This window comes from Triticum aestivum, chromosome 6B (genome assembly GCF_018294505.1).
Source record: "Triticum aestivum cultivar Chinese Spring chromosome 6B, IWGSC CS RefSeq v2.1, whole genome shotgun sequence".
Classification (NCBI taxonomy): Eukaryota; Viridiplantae; Streptophyta; class Magnoliopsida; order Poales; family Poaceae; genus Triticum; species Triticum aestivum.
This window is the reverse complement of record NC_057810.1, coordinates 595,802,091-595,818,459: the sequence shown is the minus strand read 5'-3', so window position 1 is coordinate 595,818,459 and position 16,369 is coordinate 595,802,091. Positions and strand designations below refer to the sequence as shown.

At 44.1% G+C, this 16,369-nt stretch overlaps 1 protein-coding gene across 1 annotated transcript; it reads right to left on the bottom strand.

The window, feature by feature from the left end:
* Positions 1-296: 296 nt before the first annotated feature.
* LOC123138223 (RINT1-like protein MAG2) lies at positions 297-5,496 on the bottom strand. Its single transcript, XM_044558154.1, has 4 exons — positions 5,085-5,496; positions 4,881-4,985; positions 2,562-2,659; positions 297-2,481 (listed from the first exon to the last, which is right to left on the bottom strand). The coding sequence occupies exons 1-4, from the start codon at positions 5,374-5,376 to the stop codon at positions 604-606; spliced, it is 2,373 nt and encodes a 790-aa protein (XP_044414089.1). The 5' UTR covers positions 5,377-5,496; the 3' UTR covers positions 297-603.
* Positions 5,497-16,369: the final 10,873 nt, after the last annotated feature.

The following is a 16,369-nucleotide window of genomic DNA, read 5'->3' as shown; positions in this document are numbered from 1 at the left end:
GGTTGGCAGGTGGCCGATGAATTTTGTTAGCCGTGTCGTATGGCTAAAAGTGTCGGAACCATTCGGTCTAAACATTGATGATCCGCTTGGAGTTCACTTGCCCTAGCCCCTCTGCATTCAGGCGATGGCCGAGTGAGAGGGACCGAGAAAGAGAAAGAAACTGCGCCGTTCAAAGTCTGTCTGTCTGTCAAACCACAATAATGCGACCACCGCCGGCGGTGCTCGGTTCCGAGGAGAGACCGAAGCGCAGCCAGTACAGCTTTGAGAAAAAGCTGCTCGTGCTATTTCACTGCATCTGAACGATCGAACTCAGCAGCTTTCTCTGCTAGTACACCATTTATATAAAAAGAAAAAGGCTGCTTTCTTGGTCAAACCATAGAAAGCCCCGTCAACAGAACAGTTTACTGTTACAAAAGGGAAAACTTACTATTGAATGAATGAGGACGACACAACCTTATTACACCAATCAACAAGGGGAGGATACATCTCTGAATGAGGATGACACAAATTTGTATAGAGTAAAAAAAAAAATTGTAAGCCCATTCCAATAAGGCAATTCATTTTTGACATTCAAGCCTGACGACGTCTAATATCTTGTATATATCATGCATCATACACCCTGTTTTTAATTATCTTTTCTGCCTCACCGGCTGTCAGATGCCTAATACCATGTTCCCGCAGCCAATTTTTATCTGTAACCATCCTACCATCTCTTAGTTGCCTCTCATCAATCTTCAGCAATTTCAATCCCTCGGACAGTCTTGGGAAGAAGCCTTCAGGCCTCAGACACCAGGCTTGGAAAACAGCAAAAAGAACACTCAGATCAGCATGAAGCCTTTCCACCCCACCGTCATTAAACTTTGGGCTTCCAGCGAAAATCCCTGTGAAAAGCAGCTGGTCTACTCCGGTTGCCACGGCTCTCCATACTGTTACAAAATCCAGCACATTTAGGCCTTCTTCGAGCCTAGATAGCCTCCCTTGAATATAGCCTGAAGACTCTATGATGGCTCTGGATATAGCTGGTTCTTCTGAATGCTCCTGCCACTGCCTCTTGTTTTTCAGATAGTCCCGGCATCGAGCATCAAAAGCCCTAAGGATGACGGTGGAAATCTTATCAACCCATTCTGATCTGAACTCTTTCAGTTGATTTATCTCTTGCTGGAATACACAACCCCCTTCTTCTCCAACTACAGATAGATTTTCCATTTCAAGAAAGAACACATCCTCACACCATTGTGCCAATGTGGATTCCACGTACCGAGCTGCATTAATGGATTGTGATACTTTGGTCAAAGCATTATCATCGGCCAGAGCAGTTAGCCCCTCTGCCTCTTGGCACCTCCTAAACATGCAACCGAGGAATTCTGATATTATGGGTGAAGCAGAAATCCTAATGAATTCTGCCCTAAGGGTAATGCTAGGAATAGGCCTAGCACGATCAATTATCAAAGACAAGCCATGTTTAACAGCACCGGTTATTGCTGGAGATTTGCAGTCATCTGATCCATACTCAAGCATCGCTCCTTCAATCCTCTTACTCCAATTATTTTCATTCTCCATTGCTGATTTCAGGCTAGCAAAAACCTCCCGTCTCTCAATCTCTGCCCATATTTCAAGCCAGTCTGGACGATCACAGAAGACAGAGAGCACTGAGATCCTCTGCCAATTCTCATCATCCTTTACTGAAAGTAGCAGTCCTGTACCGGAGATCAAATCTTGAGTTCGCTTGTCAAAAGATATCATCAGATCAACAAGGTTAAGCCATGAGACTCTTGCCTGAGCCGCCGTGCTGCTTGCATCACTTGAGCTACTTTCTTGAAGAAGTTCAATCTGCTTAGGAAATATCTCTTTCGCCAAGTATGTAGACAGTGCAATAACTATACCTGAAATCCACTCCTCTCTGCAGCTATACCCTACAAGATTGGCCTTATCTACAAGGGGCTGCAGTATCTCATCCATGGAATCAACAAAATCTCTTGTTATCTTATAAGCAAGAGCAAAGACAAATTCAGGATTCTCAACCCATTTGGAGAAATGGTGTTGTGCAGCAGCAGATAACGGATTTACTAACTCCTCTATCACCCATAATGGTTGACGTGGTTGATTTCCCATGTCGTGCCCATGTAGTTGCCTAGCTTTTCTGCGTTTCTGTAATTCTTGTAGATTACAGAGCGAAAGAAAGCTTTCAGAATACTTCCTTGTCAGGTCACCCTTCATTGAAAATAATGGGTTCACAGTCTCTGCCGGTTTCCCAGAATTACTATCTGAAATTTTTGTTCCAGCAAGGGAAGGAGGCCAGCCAAGGGATGACAGTAGAGCATGATGATCAACAATAGCTTGTGGTCTTAGTAAAGCTAAAGATCTGTCCACTCTGTGATCCACTGCAGATATAAGGCGAGTCCATTGTGGTCTGGTCCTTGTAACTGAAGCTAAAAGATCTTCTATCTTTTTAAGATATCCAATAGCAACATGGTGGGTTTTCTGGAGTAAAGATGATGATGGCAGAATTAGCAGTTGACAAGTTAACTGTCCTCGCAACCACAGTATGGCATGAATCATACCTCTGAATTTTCTCCACGAGATTTAAGTTTTGCAGTCACAGAAGAGGAAACAGCGTCTTCTACATCACCGATCAAACCGTCAAGCTTTAGAGCCGTTTCTGTATATGACAACCTACCGTTAAGAAACCATCAATTGCACAGTCAAATATAAACAAGCAAGGGCAGCATAAATAAAATAAACTAGTAACCCCAGAGAAGAGCAAAACAATGAAACTGTGCTAAACAACTAAAGCCATCTAATCTACAAAAGTTAGGGGTTTTCCATCAGAGTTAAGTCAATTAGCTTCCATTCCATCAGAGTCAACTCAATTAGCTCCATTCAATTCATCATCCTAATGCTCCATGATGAACCACTTTTGCGAACACAGTGCTCTTTGATTGGTACGATACCTTAGATTCAAGCATCTTTTTATTACATAGATTGCATGGCATGTAAGTAACTCTCGTTCTAGGCCTCTAGCATAAATAAAGCAAAGTAAAGCAAATAAGTCTTGATCAGAGTAAGAAAGAAAGGAGAATCCGAAAATTCTGAATGGTGTGCTTGGGTTTAAGGCCCCACGAAAGGAAAAGATAAAATACATTCAAATAACTTAAGAAATCTCAAGTCAGCAATACCACAGGAAAAGAAAAGATAAATTGACCATTTATAGTTAAAAAGAACATGACATCTTTCAGCCTAAAAATAGCCCCAATAAAGCCCAGCCATAACTACAACTTAGCTGTGGTTTGGGGTCGTGAGCTAGCTCATCCCGGGAAGGACTCAGCACAAACTCGTGCTGTAATGAATCGAGTGGAGTTGAGCTAGCAAGTAGTTCGTTAGGCTTGCTTCATCCAAAGAAGCAGCCCACTCTTCGGTGTTCACCGCATGGCCCAATGTCCAAGTCTTACTCACAACACCATAATAACCCAATTACTTGATATCACACTTTTGTGACTTGATAACCACAGATTGTTAACTTTTTATTATTGACGACATTTATTTCTTGATGATCCCAACAATTTGAATATCAGTGTTTATACCCACCCCCCAGATGTGGTACATTCTTTGCCAAAAAAAATGCACATGCTAAACATAATATTACTTTGGCAGTGTTAGCAACAAAGTGAATAATTGATATGCGAAACTAAACACACACAAACAGACTAGACCAAAATGTGAGAATTGTAGACTAACAAAACAAAAAATTTGAACTCCCGATAACAAACAAATTGAGGAGCGCACTAGTAATCCACTTTCCCCTAGCAGTAGTTTAGTTATGGTATCAATCTTGTAAAACAGTGACTGGCTGACTGCCTCGGTTAAGGAGATTAGCAGCAGTAACTAGCACCATCTGGCAACCAAATGGGAATTATAAAAATCCTTTAGATCACACTATCGCAAAGTACTGGCCATGGGAAAACAAGAAGTTTTTTTCCCAGTTCTAGGAAATTATCAAATTAAATTATCATCTTAATAAGAGAATTAAAAGATTCTGCTAGTAGCCGAGTACCTCCCTGCCATAAGCGTGCTTTCACTCATTAATTTGGCATTTAAAATTAAACCTGCTTTTTTTGGCTTCTTCATTGTCGAAGAACTCAGTGCAATCGTCATAGTGTTATTTTATTTATTTCTCAAGTGTGGTCGTTTTTAAAAACTAAACTTCTAGTTCAACCACCACCAAGACTCCTGCACCAACCAAAACACTCCACTGCCTAAGAATTAAGCATGGAAAGAATATTGGCTGCCATAAGGATAGGAAAACATAATGAATGTTCTGGTTTTGACACTCCTGTCAGTGGAAGATCGCTGATAATGCAGTTACAGACAGGACTAATAGCTAACTGTGGCTCGTGAATAAAGAAATCAGCAACTAACATGGACACAATAATGAAATGCCCCCACAAATTTCTAGTTAACTACAGGGACAAAAGGCAACCCATAGATCCACATTATCAAAATGAGGCTCACTTACAGGAGCTGCCAGATCCATGCCATAATTGAGGGCCAGAACAGTTATCATCATCCATCCTAGCTGTACTGAGCTAGATCTGTATCAACCAAACTTAACTATTAACCTAACCAAACAGACGATTTGCCACATAAAACCACTCTGCTCCTGCACAGACACTAAGTCCCATCACACCAAGCACTTGTACGACATATTTAGCAATGAGCCGCTGGTCTCAACTCATGAATCATACCACATTATGCGTAAACAAACATAACCATCATAAGAGGAAATAGACATCATAGCAAATTGTCAATATAGTGTTTATCATTCGAAATTTAAGCCAGAGCGTGGCACAAAGATCTAAAGTGTGATCTTCAGATATACTCACCAGCGTAATCTCTAACCATGTCCACTCTCGCCACGTCAGTGGCCAGGGGAGGGAGTTGTTCAAACAGCATCTTCTCGCTCCCAGCCTCCACATCTTCTCTAACCCCTAGAAACCCCCGAGAAATAGAATTACAGCTTTGTAGCAGGATATGTCAGCTTGGGAAGCTCGAAATTGGGTAATTCCATGAGCATTTGCTTAAGATACCCGTCTTGTCGGTGGAGGCCTTGAGGGCGGCGAGGCCACCACGCACGCTGCGGAGGGCGGAGCCAGCGGCCCCGAGGGAAGAGGAGTACGCGGCGGCCACCACTGCGAGGCGGGCGGACAGTTCGGCGACCGAGGACTCGAGCTCCGCGCAGCGCCCGCGGATCTCGGCCTCGACGTCGGCGGCCGCGGCGAGGTCGGCCGGGGAGCGAAAGCGGACGTCTAGGAAGCGCCGGAGCTCTGGGGTGATGTGCGGGGGGCTATGGAGCAGCGGCGACGGAGCCGCCGCTTCCATGGCGCGAACGTGTCGCCGCGGCTTAGGGTTTGGATCGCGGAGAGGAGTGGAGATGGGGGAAGCGGGGAGGAACACCGGCGAAGGCAATCAGAGTACTGATGCTCCAGCACTTCTTTTTTTCTTTTCCGGGCCGGAGAGCTGTAGGTTTTTTTTTTCTCCAGAGGAACGGAGAGCTGTAGGTTGTAATCTTGGGCGTCGATTTGAGCGGGCATCGCTATGTCTCGCGTTCAGCGAGTCGAGGCTTCCGACTCCCTGAAGCACGCGAGCATATGGGCAGGCCCAGGTTCCCGGGTACTACACTGCCTCGTTTTTTTCTGTTTTTTTCACATTTTTATTTATTTTTTTATTTCACTTTTTTATTTTGTTTACACTTTCAAATAGTCTAAATGTATATACTACAAAAACATAGTTTACATAATATTTAGAAAAATGTTAATCATGCATTTAAAAATTATTGAAGAAGTACTTCAAAAATGTCGAACGAGTACTTGAAAAATCTTGAACAAGTATTTGGAAAAAGGTTGAATAAGTACTTCATTTTTTGATCATGTATATAAAAATGTTGAACAAATATCTGAAAAATGTTGAACAAGTATCTAAAAAATATTTACCATGTATATAAAAATATTAAACAAGTATTTGAAAAATGTTAAAAAAGTATTGAAATTTTTTAATTTGTATATTAGAAAAATATTGTTGATGTATACAAAAAATGTAGAATAATAACCAAAAGAACAAAGAAAAAGAAAAAAAGAAATGAAAAGGTAAAAAAGAAATGAAAAAACAAGAAAGAAAGTGCAAAAAAGAATGACAAATGAAGAAGAAAAAAGAAAACAAAAAAAAGGAAAAAGGAAAAAAACTCAAAGAAAACCGGTTTCAAATAGCCTCAAGTATGACGCGCACCTACTACTTATCACTAACTTGACTTGGGTAGAGTGGTAGCAGTATCCGCGGATCAAACCTTGGTTCTCCCTTTTCCTAATCTCTTTTTCTTACTATATGCGTGCGCGAATGGGCCGACCCAATACGAAGCGGGGAGAGAAAAATCCTCAGTGAGAGCTGCATCTCGTCTCACTTAATGCGAGAAATAGACGCCACAGATTTGAGCGGGGTAAGTGCTGATGATGAGGCCAGTGACGCGAGGTTTGATGGGCTCGGTCGTTGAGACCTAATATGGGTCGTGCCATCGTAACTTGGGACATGTATGCACGATCCACCTGCGTGAACTATATCTCGTGGTTATAGTGAGATGGAAGAATGTCTCGCGTAGACCATTTTACACTCCTGTCGTTTATTGGACCGGCCCGATTCGGTCTTTTTCTTTCATTTGCTGGCTTTCTCCTTCGCTTGATCGCTACTCTTCGTTGGTTTAGTTCGGTTTTTCTCATTTTTTTAGTTTTCTTCTGTTATCTCTTTTTCGATTACTTTGTTTCTTCATGGTTTTCTTCAGTTTTTTGCTTTTCATTTGATTTTTCATCGGTCTTCTTCATTTTCTTTCATGATTGTTACTGATTTTTTTCTTGGTTTTCACTTTTTTTTGCTTTTCGTTCATTGTTCTTTTTCTCCTTTTTATTTGTTACTTTCTCATGTTTCAATATTTTCATTTTTTTTCATTGGTTTCCTTCGGTTGCCATTTTCCTTTTGTTATTTGTATTTTGGATTTTATTCTTTGTTGTTTCTTTGTCTATTTTTACGGTGTTTCTTTTTTGTCAACACATATCTATTTTTTCAATACATCACATACATTTGTAGTGTACACGTGAAACATTTTTTGGCCAAAGATTGAATACCTTTTAAATATACGATGTACATTTTGTTCATAAATGCTTTGAATAGATGAACAATGTTTTTTTCAAGTACACATTGAACAGTTTTTATGGTAATAAACTTTTTTTCAAAAACTGAACGACCATTTCTTAAATACATGATACATATTTTTTTAAACATATGTTTTTTATGTCTAAATTTTCCATATACATTCGTAGAATTTTCTATATATTAAAACATTTTTTATACACATCTACCATTTTCCAAATACGTGATTGACATTTTTCTAAAACTTATATTATTTGATATCTACTATTTCCATACGCATTTGTATTTTGTTTGTTTAACTGGGAGTATTTTTATACATATTTAATATTTTATAAATAAATTGATTAATATTTTTGAAAACTTATCTATGTCTTCTTTTTTCATACACAGTGTACATTTTTGTATACATTAGGAAAAATATTCATATACACGCTTAACATTTTTTAAATAGATGAACATGATTACAAATTTTTATATGTTATGATGTCTACTTTTTCAAACACATTTTACATTTTATGCATACATCAGAAATACTATTTATGAGCACACTTAACATATTCCAAATACATGATTAACATTTTTACTCATATACATAATTTGATGTCTATTCTTTTTCATATGCACTGTACAATTTTTTTATACATTAGAAATATTATTTCTACACATATTTAATATTTTTCAAATGCTTGATTGACATTTTTATTTTTTGTATAAATTGATTTTTCTAATAGATATTGGCAAAATTTAAAGAAAAACAAAAAATGAAAGGAAAAAAAAGCTTTGAAGGGTTGTAATCCACGCTGGGCTGACCCATAGTCGCGGTTGCTTGACCCAAGGCTGCACTAGGTCTCGTTCTAAGTGAGACATAGTCGCGCCCTGATCCACCCCTTGAGTTGCCTAATAAAAAAAAGGGTCTTGTATGTTTGCTGCCAGGGTTCCGCTGCAAAAAGAAATAATCCTCCTACAGAAGCGAGAACGGGTCCATGGGGAGAGTGAAAATCAGTCAATCAACGCTAAAAGCTTCTATTTTGCGAGGAGCGTGAGAACATTGAGAAATAAATAAACCATATCTAAGGCCATTGAGAAATAGATGTCCTTGTAATCGGTAGCGAAGCTTAGTTGGGAGCAGGTTCCTGGCCCCTAGCTTAAACGAAATGTTCATGATATATAATTTGCAATGTATACACAACACTATTATAGTTTGTATATGACAACACTTTTAGTTGTTCCTCGCATCTTCTTTGAGGCTTTCTTAGGCCAAATCCTTTTTGGCGCTTAAAGCGCCAAATAAAGGCAAATCGGTAGGTGGGTACTAAGTGGGATACCTGTCCACCCCCCCCCCCCCCCCCCAATCGCCTTTGGGTAGAAGATTCCCTGCAGTTTTCTGTTTTGTTCGATTTTAACAGGTTTTTTCTTTTAATTCAGTTTTTGATTTTCTTTATGTTTAAATTTCATGAACCTTTCTTGTAAATTTTGATAGCTTTTCAGAAATAGCATACATTTTCAAATTTATGAACATTTTTAAGTCTGCTAACTTTTCAAAATCTTGAAAAAAATTCAAGTCCTTGAACACTTTTCCAATCCATGTTTTTTTCAAAACCATGAACTTTTTAGAATTTCACATACTTTTAAAAAAAATGAAATTTTCCAAATTCATGAACTTCTTCAAACTCGTGGTTTTTTTTAATTCACCAACAATTTTCACTTCTGTGAACTATTTTCAAATTTGCAAGCATATTTTAAGTTCATGAACAATTTCCAGATATGCAAAAAAATTTAGTTCGTGAACTTTTTCCAAATTTGTCAATTTTTTTAATTCGGGGACATTTTTTAAATTCATGATCTTTTTCAACTTTAAAACTTCTTTTTTCAAATTCGCAAACTTTCTACACAATGGTGAACATTTTTCAAATTCACCAAGATTTTAAAACCTTTGGACTTTTTAAAATTCACAACATTTTTTCAAATTCATGAGCTTTTAAATTTATAGAAAACCGTAGCCATGTTTTTTAATCCAGCATGGTTTTTAACCTTTTTTACAACATGTGCTTGCAAGGGAAAAACACTACTAAGCGGCCCTACCTAGTGATGGATCAAACTGTTGGTTGTTCAACGCCGAGCGAGAGCGATGAAAACAGCGGCTCGAGCGAGCTATGGTCCACGGCCCGCTAAAAGCGTGTCGTGAGCGCTAGCCAGTCTTGCGGGCGCTTGTTTTAGGGGTTCTTGCATACTGGTCGATCAGTCGCTCTGTAACGATGAGCCGTGGCCGAGTAAGTAGCGGCACATGTCATAGTAGAGCCCCCCCCTAAGCATTTCAGGATGTCCCCGTCTAAACCATATACACGTACATACAACTACATGCCAAAAAATACGGCCACATACATACATACGAGCGGGATCTTGAAACGCGTACTCGCGCATAAGAACGGCCAAGACTCGTGTACATGGAGAGGCAACGGACGATACTGAAAGGATCGAGAAGAGGTGTCTAGAGTGGGGGATTAGACCCTCAACAAGCAAAAGTAGCAGTTTTTAAGTTCTTCAAGTTGAGGTGGAGTTTTAGCACAAATATAAGCATTCACAATACATTTCAAACAAACATGGCAAGAATATATGAGCAGCGGAAAGTAAAGCATGCAAGTTGCAAGAAAGTAAAGGGATGGGATTGGAGTGTGCAAACGCAATTGGAGACACGGAGATTTTTTGCGTGGTTCCGATAGGTGGTGCTATCGTACATCCACGTTGGTGGAGACTTCAACCTATGAGGGTAAAGGTTGCGCGAGTCCATGGAGGGCTCCACCCACGAAGGGTACACGAATAAGCAACCTTGTCTATCCCACCATGGCGATCGCCCACGAAGGACTTGCCTCACATGGGTAGATCTTCATGAAGTAGGCGATCTCCTTGCCCTTACAAACTCCTTGGTTTAACTCCACAATCTTGACGGAGGCTCCGAAGTGACACCTAACTAATCTAGGAGACACCACTCTCCAAAAGGTAATAAATGGTATGATGATGATGAACTTCTTGCTCTTGTGCTTCAAATGATAGTCTCCCCAACACTCAACTCTCACTCACGGATTTGGCTATGGTGGAAAGATGATTTGAGTGGAAAGCAACTTGGGGAAGGCTAGAGATCAAGATTCTAGTCGTTGGTGTCGGTGTCAAAACCGGCGGATGTCGGGTAGGGGGTCCCGAACTGTGCGTTTAAGGCTAATGGTAACAGGAGGCGGGAGACACAATGTTTACCCAGGTTCGGGCCCTCTCTATGAAGGTAATACCCTAATTCCTGCTTGATTGATCTTGATGATATGACTATTACAAGAGTTGATCTACCACGAGATCATAGAGGCTAACCCTAGAAGCTAGCTTGTGATTATGATTGTTCTTGTCCTACGGACTAAACCCTCCGGTTTATATAGACACCAGAGGGGGCTAGGGTTACACAAAGTCGGTTACAGAGAAGGGAATCTATATATCCAAATTGCCAAGCTTGCCTTCCACGCAAAGGAGAGTCCCACCCGGACACGGGACGAAGTCTTCAATCTTGTATCTTCATAGTCCAACAGTCCGGCATAAGCATATAGTCCGGCTGTCCGAGGACCCCCTAATCCAGGACTCCCTCAGTAGCCCCTGAGCCAGGCTTCAATGATGATGAGTCCTGTGTGCAGATTGTCTTCGACATTGCAAGGCGGGTTCCTTCTTCGAATACTCCAAAGAAGATCTTGAACACAAGAATCGTGTCCGGCTCTGCAAAACAAATTCCACATTCCACCATAGAGAGCACAATATTCCAGAAATCTAATCTGCTGACAACTTTCCCATAGCGTGACATCATGCCATGGCCTGGTCATTATACGAACCGTTTTTCTCAACCTGCTACTGCACATCTTGCAAGGCGATTTTATTGGCATGTCTTGTCGAAGCAGAGATCGTGTCCCCTTATCACGGGATTCTCATCAATAGGGGTGTGGGTAACCCAACCACGCCATTAACACGACGCTTGGGAAATAAGCGAGTTTTTAGGGCAAGTGGGGAGGCGCATGACCCCTGCTACCTTTATAAGGATATAAGGATTCCCCTTTTTCACCCACGCCTTCTTCTTCCTCTGCTCATCCATTCTCGAGCTCCAACGCCCAAGCTTTCACCTTCTCCGCAAAATCATTCCGAACATGTCCGGAGCGGGAGGCAAGTGGATTGCCTCCTCCGTCATGAAGGAGGACATCAAGAAGCTTCGGGAGGCCGGATACCTGTTCGCAAACATCGCGCATCGGCTTCCGGCCGAAGGGCAGATCCTCCCTACCCCGAAACCCCGGGAAAGGGTAGTATTCCTCTCTCACTTTGTCCGCGGGCTGGGATTCCCCCTCCACCCGTTTGTCCGCGTACTAATGTTCCATCATGGGCTGGACTTCCATGATCTGGCCCCCAACTTCATCCTCAACATCTCGGCGTTCATCGTCGTGTGCGAGGCCTTCCTCCGCATCACGCCCCACTTCGGCCTATGGCTGAAGACCTTCAACGTGAAGCCAAAGGTGGTGGGCGGCCAATAAGCGGAGTGCGGGGGTGCCATGGTGGGCAAGATGCCCAATGTCACCTGGCCCGAAGGCTCCTTTGTGGAGACTGTAAAGGGGTGGCAATCGGGGTGGTTCTACATCACCGAGCCGCGTTGCACTAACTGGGTGGCGACCCCCGAATTTCGATCCGACGTCCCCATGCGGCTCACCTCCTCGAAAGAGAAGGGCTTAGCCTGGGGCTCAGCGAAAGAGCTGACCGGACTTCAGACCTGCATCCGAAATATGATAAGCAAGAAAATCAAGCTTGTCAACGTGGTCCAGGTTATGCTCCTCCGCCGGATCCTTCCGTGTCAGAGACGGGTTTGCAATTTGTGGGAGTTCGACCCGGCCGAACACCAGATGCTGTGAGAGCTCTTCGGCACGACACACGAAGACGTCTGGAAGGTGCTTTTCAAGGCCAACGAGGTACCACCACCCACAACCGAAGATCGCGGACTCAGCGCGAAACGCCGAGCCAATCCGGTAAGTTTTCATATTTTGCAAGATATGCCTTTTACCAGCACATCCGGGGGAAGAATCTAAGCCTCCATGCCGATTTTACAGGCCTGGGTAGCGATAGCGGAGCAGATTGACTGTCTGGCTCCGCTACTTGAAGATCCAGAATCGCCTCTTCTCACAAAGATGCTATTTCCCGCGCCCTACGAGGTGCCGGAGAAGAAGGCCAAGAAGACGGCCGCGGGGACCAGAGAAGGTCTCTGGCACAAGGTTGCATCGGACATGACGTCCGAAGACACCAAGACGCGCTCCTCCAATGAAGATGAGGAGGAGGAGGAAATCCATCCCCTCCCCACCGGGGGGAGAAAGAAGAGGAAGGCCGCCACGCACGGGGAGGCCGAGGTGTCCAAGAAGGGAAAAACCTTCCTCCCGGACCATTCCACCACAGCCACCAATAGCTGCGAGGAGTGGGAGCCCAGGGACAAGCCCCTAGCTAAGTCGTAAGTATCCAGACATAGTAGTATTTTCGGTATGTTTGTTTTATTGTTTCTTATCATGCCAGACGTGCACCTGCAGTCCGGCCAAATCTAGCATCAATATATCCTCCTCTTCGAAGGGGTCTCTGGGCCCGTCGACGATGAACATCAATTCACTTTCGACGGCCTCCTCCCCTAGGGCCGCGAACAACACCGAGGTGTTGTCTCAAAGGATACCAGGCCAAGGGGAGACAGTCTCGGAGACGCCCCCAGGCGAAATCCTAGTCGTCGGGCACATGGGGGGGGGGAGACCCCCGTGGACTCCGATAACAAGGACCGCAACCAGTTTGGCCCCCATCCGAATACGGCTCCAGAAACCCAAGTGGTTCCGGATTCAGGCGGGCAGCCTCTTTCTAAGGAGGGCGAGCCGCCTGCGCCGATGACCTCTGTCCATCCAGAGGCACCGGACAACTTTCTGGAAATGCTTCGCAGCGCTTCCATTGATGAAGAACACCGTACTCTTATGAGTACGGTGATTGAGAAGGTCCGGTCCGCCAAAAGTGGATTGACCAAAGCCTGCGCTAGCCTTCTAACAGGCTTTGAGGTAAGTAATGAAATTGTAAGAGAATATCACAATATAGACAGTAGCCCCTGATGCTCTATTTGGTGTTCGGAAAGAAAAGCCGAACAGAGGATCAAATATCGTTCGCAGGAGTCTAACAGAAGATGTCTATGTGAATAAGCAGGCGTCGCTGCTGGCCGCTGCCACTCATATTGCGGAGGTCTCTGGACTAAAGCGGGACCTGGAGAGGACCGAGGGAGAGCTCGGCCTCGTGAAGAGGCAGCTCGAGGAAAGTCAAGGTACACAATACCCCATATATATAGTTATAAAGGATAAATGGTTTCTGCTGATAGAAGCGTCATGAACTTTGATAGGGGCCACGACCGAAGTGGTGACCCTTAAGGAGGCACTGGCCGAGGCCGAAGACAAAGCGACCAAGGAACATGCCGAGTGCAAGAAGCAAGAGGCCTGGGTCAGTGAGGTCCAGCAAGAGCTCCAGGATTCCGTCCAGAAATACGAGTTCTTGGAGCGTGACTCTAAGACTCAAGAGTCTGAGCTTGCTAAGGCCCTCCAAAGTGCGCAAGACACCAAAGCCAAAGCCTAGAAGGCCCTCCAGGAGATTCAGGCGGCCAAGAAAATTGCCGCGGGTAAGGCATTTGTTATGCAAAGCAAGCATGTGAAGGAGACTTTCCTTTTACTTACCCGAATTTGGAGTTCTCTAGAAGCGTTTGCGGATCTGCCACGCAGCATATCAGATGCCGCAGAGTTCCACCGAGCTGAAGAAGGGAGCTCAACGGAGAAGTTATTTTGGTCCCAATATCTTGGGACAGAACATCTGATGCCCTTGAGCGACCAGTTGAAGCAACTGGTCGAGTTGCACAAGGCAGCCGAACTGGCCATGAAGGACCTCATAGTCCGGCTGTGGCGTGCCAAGCCTATGCCCAGCAGCTACTTCGGTCTTGTGAAGTGGCTTGTGAGTGTTTGCCCATGACTCGAAGTCATAAAGCGGTCGGTTTGCATTAAAGGTGCGTGAATGGCCTTCACCCGCGCAAAAGTGCACTAGGCAAAGATGGATGCCGAAAAGCTGATGACTGAGGGGCCACCGGAGGGCAAGGAGCACCGCCGACCCGAAAATTATTATGAAAGTCTCCTGAAGGGCTCTCGCCTTGTGGCGGAGCAATGTACTAAGGATGTAATCTTTGAACGAATGCACTCATTTTATCCTGTAATATGAAACAAGTTCATTTGTGCAATGTAATGCTAGTTGATTTAAAATTTTACCTCCTGTGCGGCCATTTACAAGATCTGAGAGTCGGCCAGTTGTCGGCTTCTGCCCCCATGTAACTAGTACAGGGGTGTTCGGGATAAATCTAAACACTCTTTATCAAAATTTTTGGTCCTTTAAGGAGGTGTTTAGCGCAACGAACAAGGCAATCGAACCATACAACTTTATCTCCCTCACTTAGCCATAGAAGTTCTATAATTTTAAATTTTAGCGTAGCCCTGGTATTCGGAAGGCCGAACTTGAGGCGCTATACACACCTAAATCGGACAAAGACCGATTCCTCGCCTGAAGCGGAAAAAATCTTTAAGGATTTGAAACCTCTCGAACAGCGACCAGCTCTCGCCGCATCATGACAGTCAGTTTTCGGCTTTCTCTACTGAGGTGCTCGTCCGGAAGAACTGGGACACAATCGCAGTAGTTCTCCCTTTACTACCCTAGCTGATATAGCAGAGCGTAGGGTAGCAAGCACAGGAGCCGGGCAACCCAACTATTGACCCAAGACATGATTCAAAGCTGATGCATATAATGCTATAAGTTCGGGGTGCCGCACTGTCGAAAGTGTTCAGACTTTCTTGCCGTGTTATGGGGTATAATGAAGCCCCTGGCGAACTGAATGTACCAGAATGTACGGGTGCAATCTGTAATAAATAAACAGTCAAGGAAAAAGAAAAAGAAATGTAGTAATAAGCTGACCTTGTACATTATTTTCCATTGTTATTTGAATGATACATCAAGGCGTATGTATACAAGTAGTGCGATAAGCAAATAGGACTATTTGACATGTCCTAACCAAGAGCGAGCTGCGTGTGGGTGTGTAAAATAGGTATAGCGATCGTTATCAGAGACCACCTGGGGATTCCCTTGTACGTCAAAGCTCCTTGCCTCCTTGGTGTTTCTGTCCCGTGATGAGTCTGATAATCAAGTTGTCGGAAGAGCCTCAAGAAGATAGGGACCTGAAAGAAAGAAAAGGGTGAAGGTATACGGATCCTGGGGTGGTTGAGCCGCATTGTGGACCGCCGTCTAGCTGTGCCTCCATCTATGCCCATGGTATTTTAAGTGCGTAATTATGTACACGCGGCACAAATTTCACCGCTTGACTGGGACTAGGATGGAGTCCGAATTACTAGGCGAGCTCTGAGCGGGCCGGATGATCCTCTTATAGAGTACTTCAGACTCGCTTGATGGTGTCTGGGGCCTTTATTGCCGTATTGAAGGTCTTCCCGAGGAGGCTGCTCCGTACTTCTGCTGTGAGGGCTGCAGTGTGCTCCTCCGTACCAAGGGAGCGCTCTGTGTTTCCATTGACTGTTATGACCCCGCGAGGTCCGGGCATCTTGAGCTGGAGGTAGGCATAGTGTACCACCGCATTGAATCGAGCGAATGTGGTTTGTCCAAGCAGTGCATGATAACCACTTTGGAAGGGGACGGTATCGAAGATTAACTCCTCGCTTCAGAAGTTGTCTGGGGATCCGAAGACCACTTCCAGTGTGATTGAGCCCGTACAACAGGCCTCTACACCTGGTATTACACCTTTTAAGGTGGTTTTGGTGGTTTGATCCTTGAGGGATCGATGCCCATTTTGCATAATGTATCCTGATAGAGTAGGTTCAGGCTGCTGCCACCGTCCATGAGGACTCGTGTGAGGTGGAATCTGTCAATAATAGGGTCAAGGACCAGTGCGGCCGAGCCGCCATGACAGATACTAGTCAGATGGTCCCTGCGATCAAAGGTGATTGGACAGGAAGACCATGGGTTGAACTTTGGGGCGACTGGCTCCATTGCGTAGACGTCCCTTAGTGCACGCTCCCACTCCCGCTTGGGAATATGGGTGGCGTATATCATATTTACC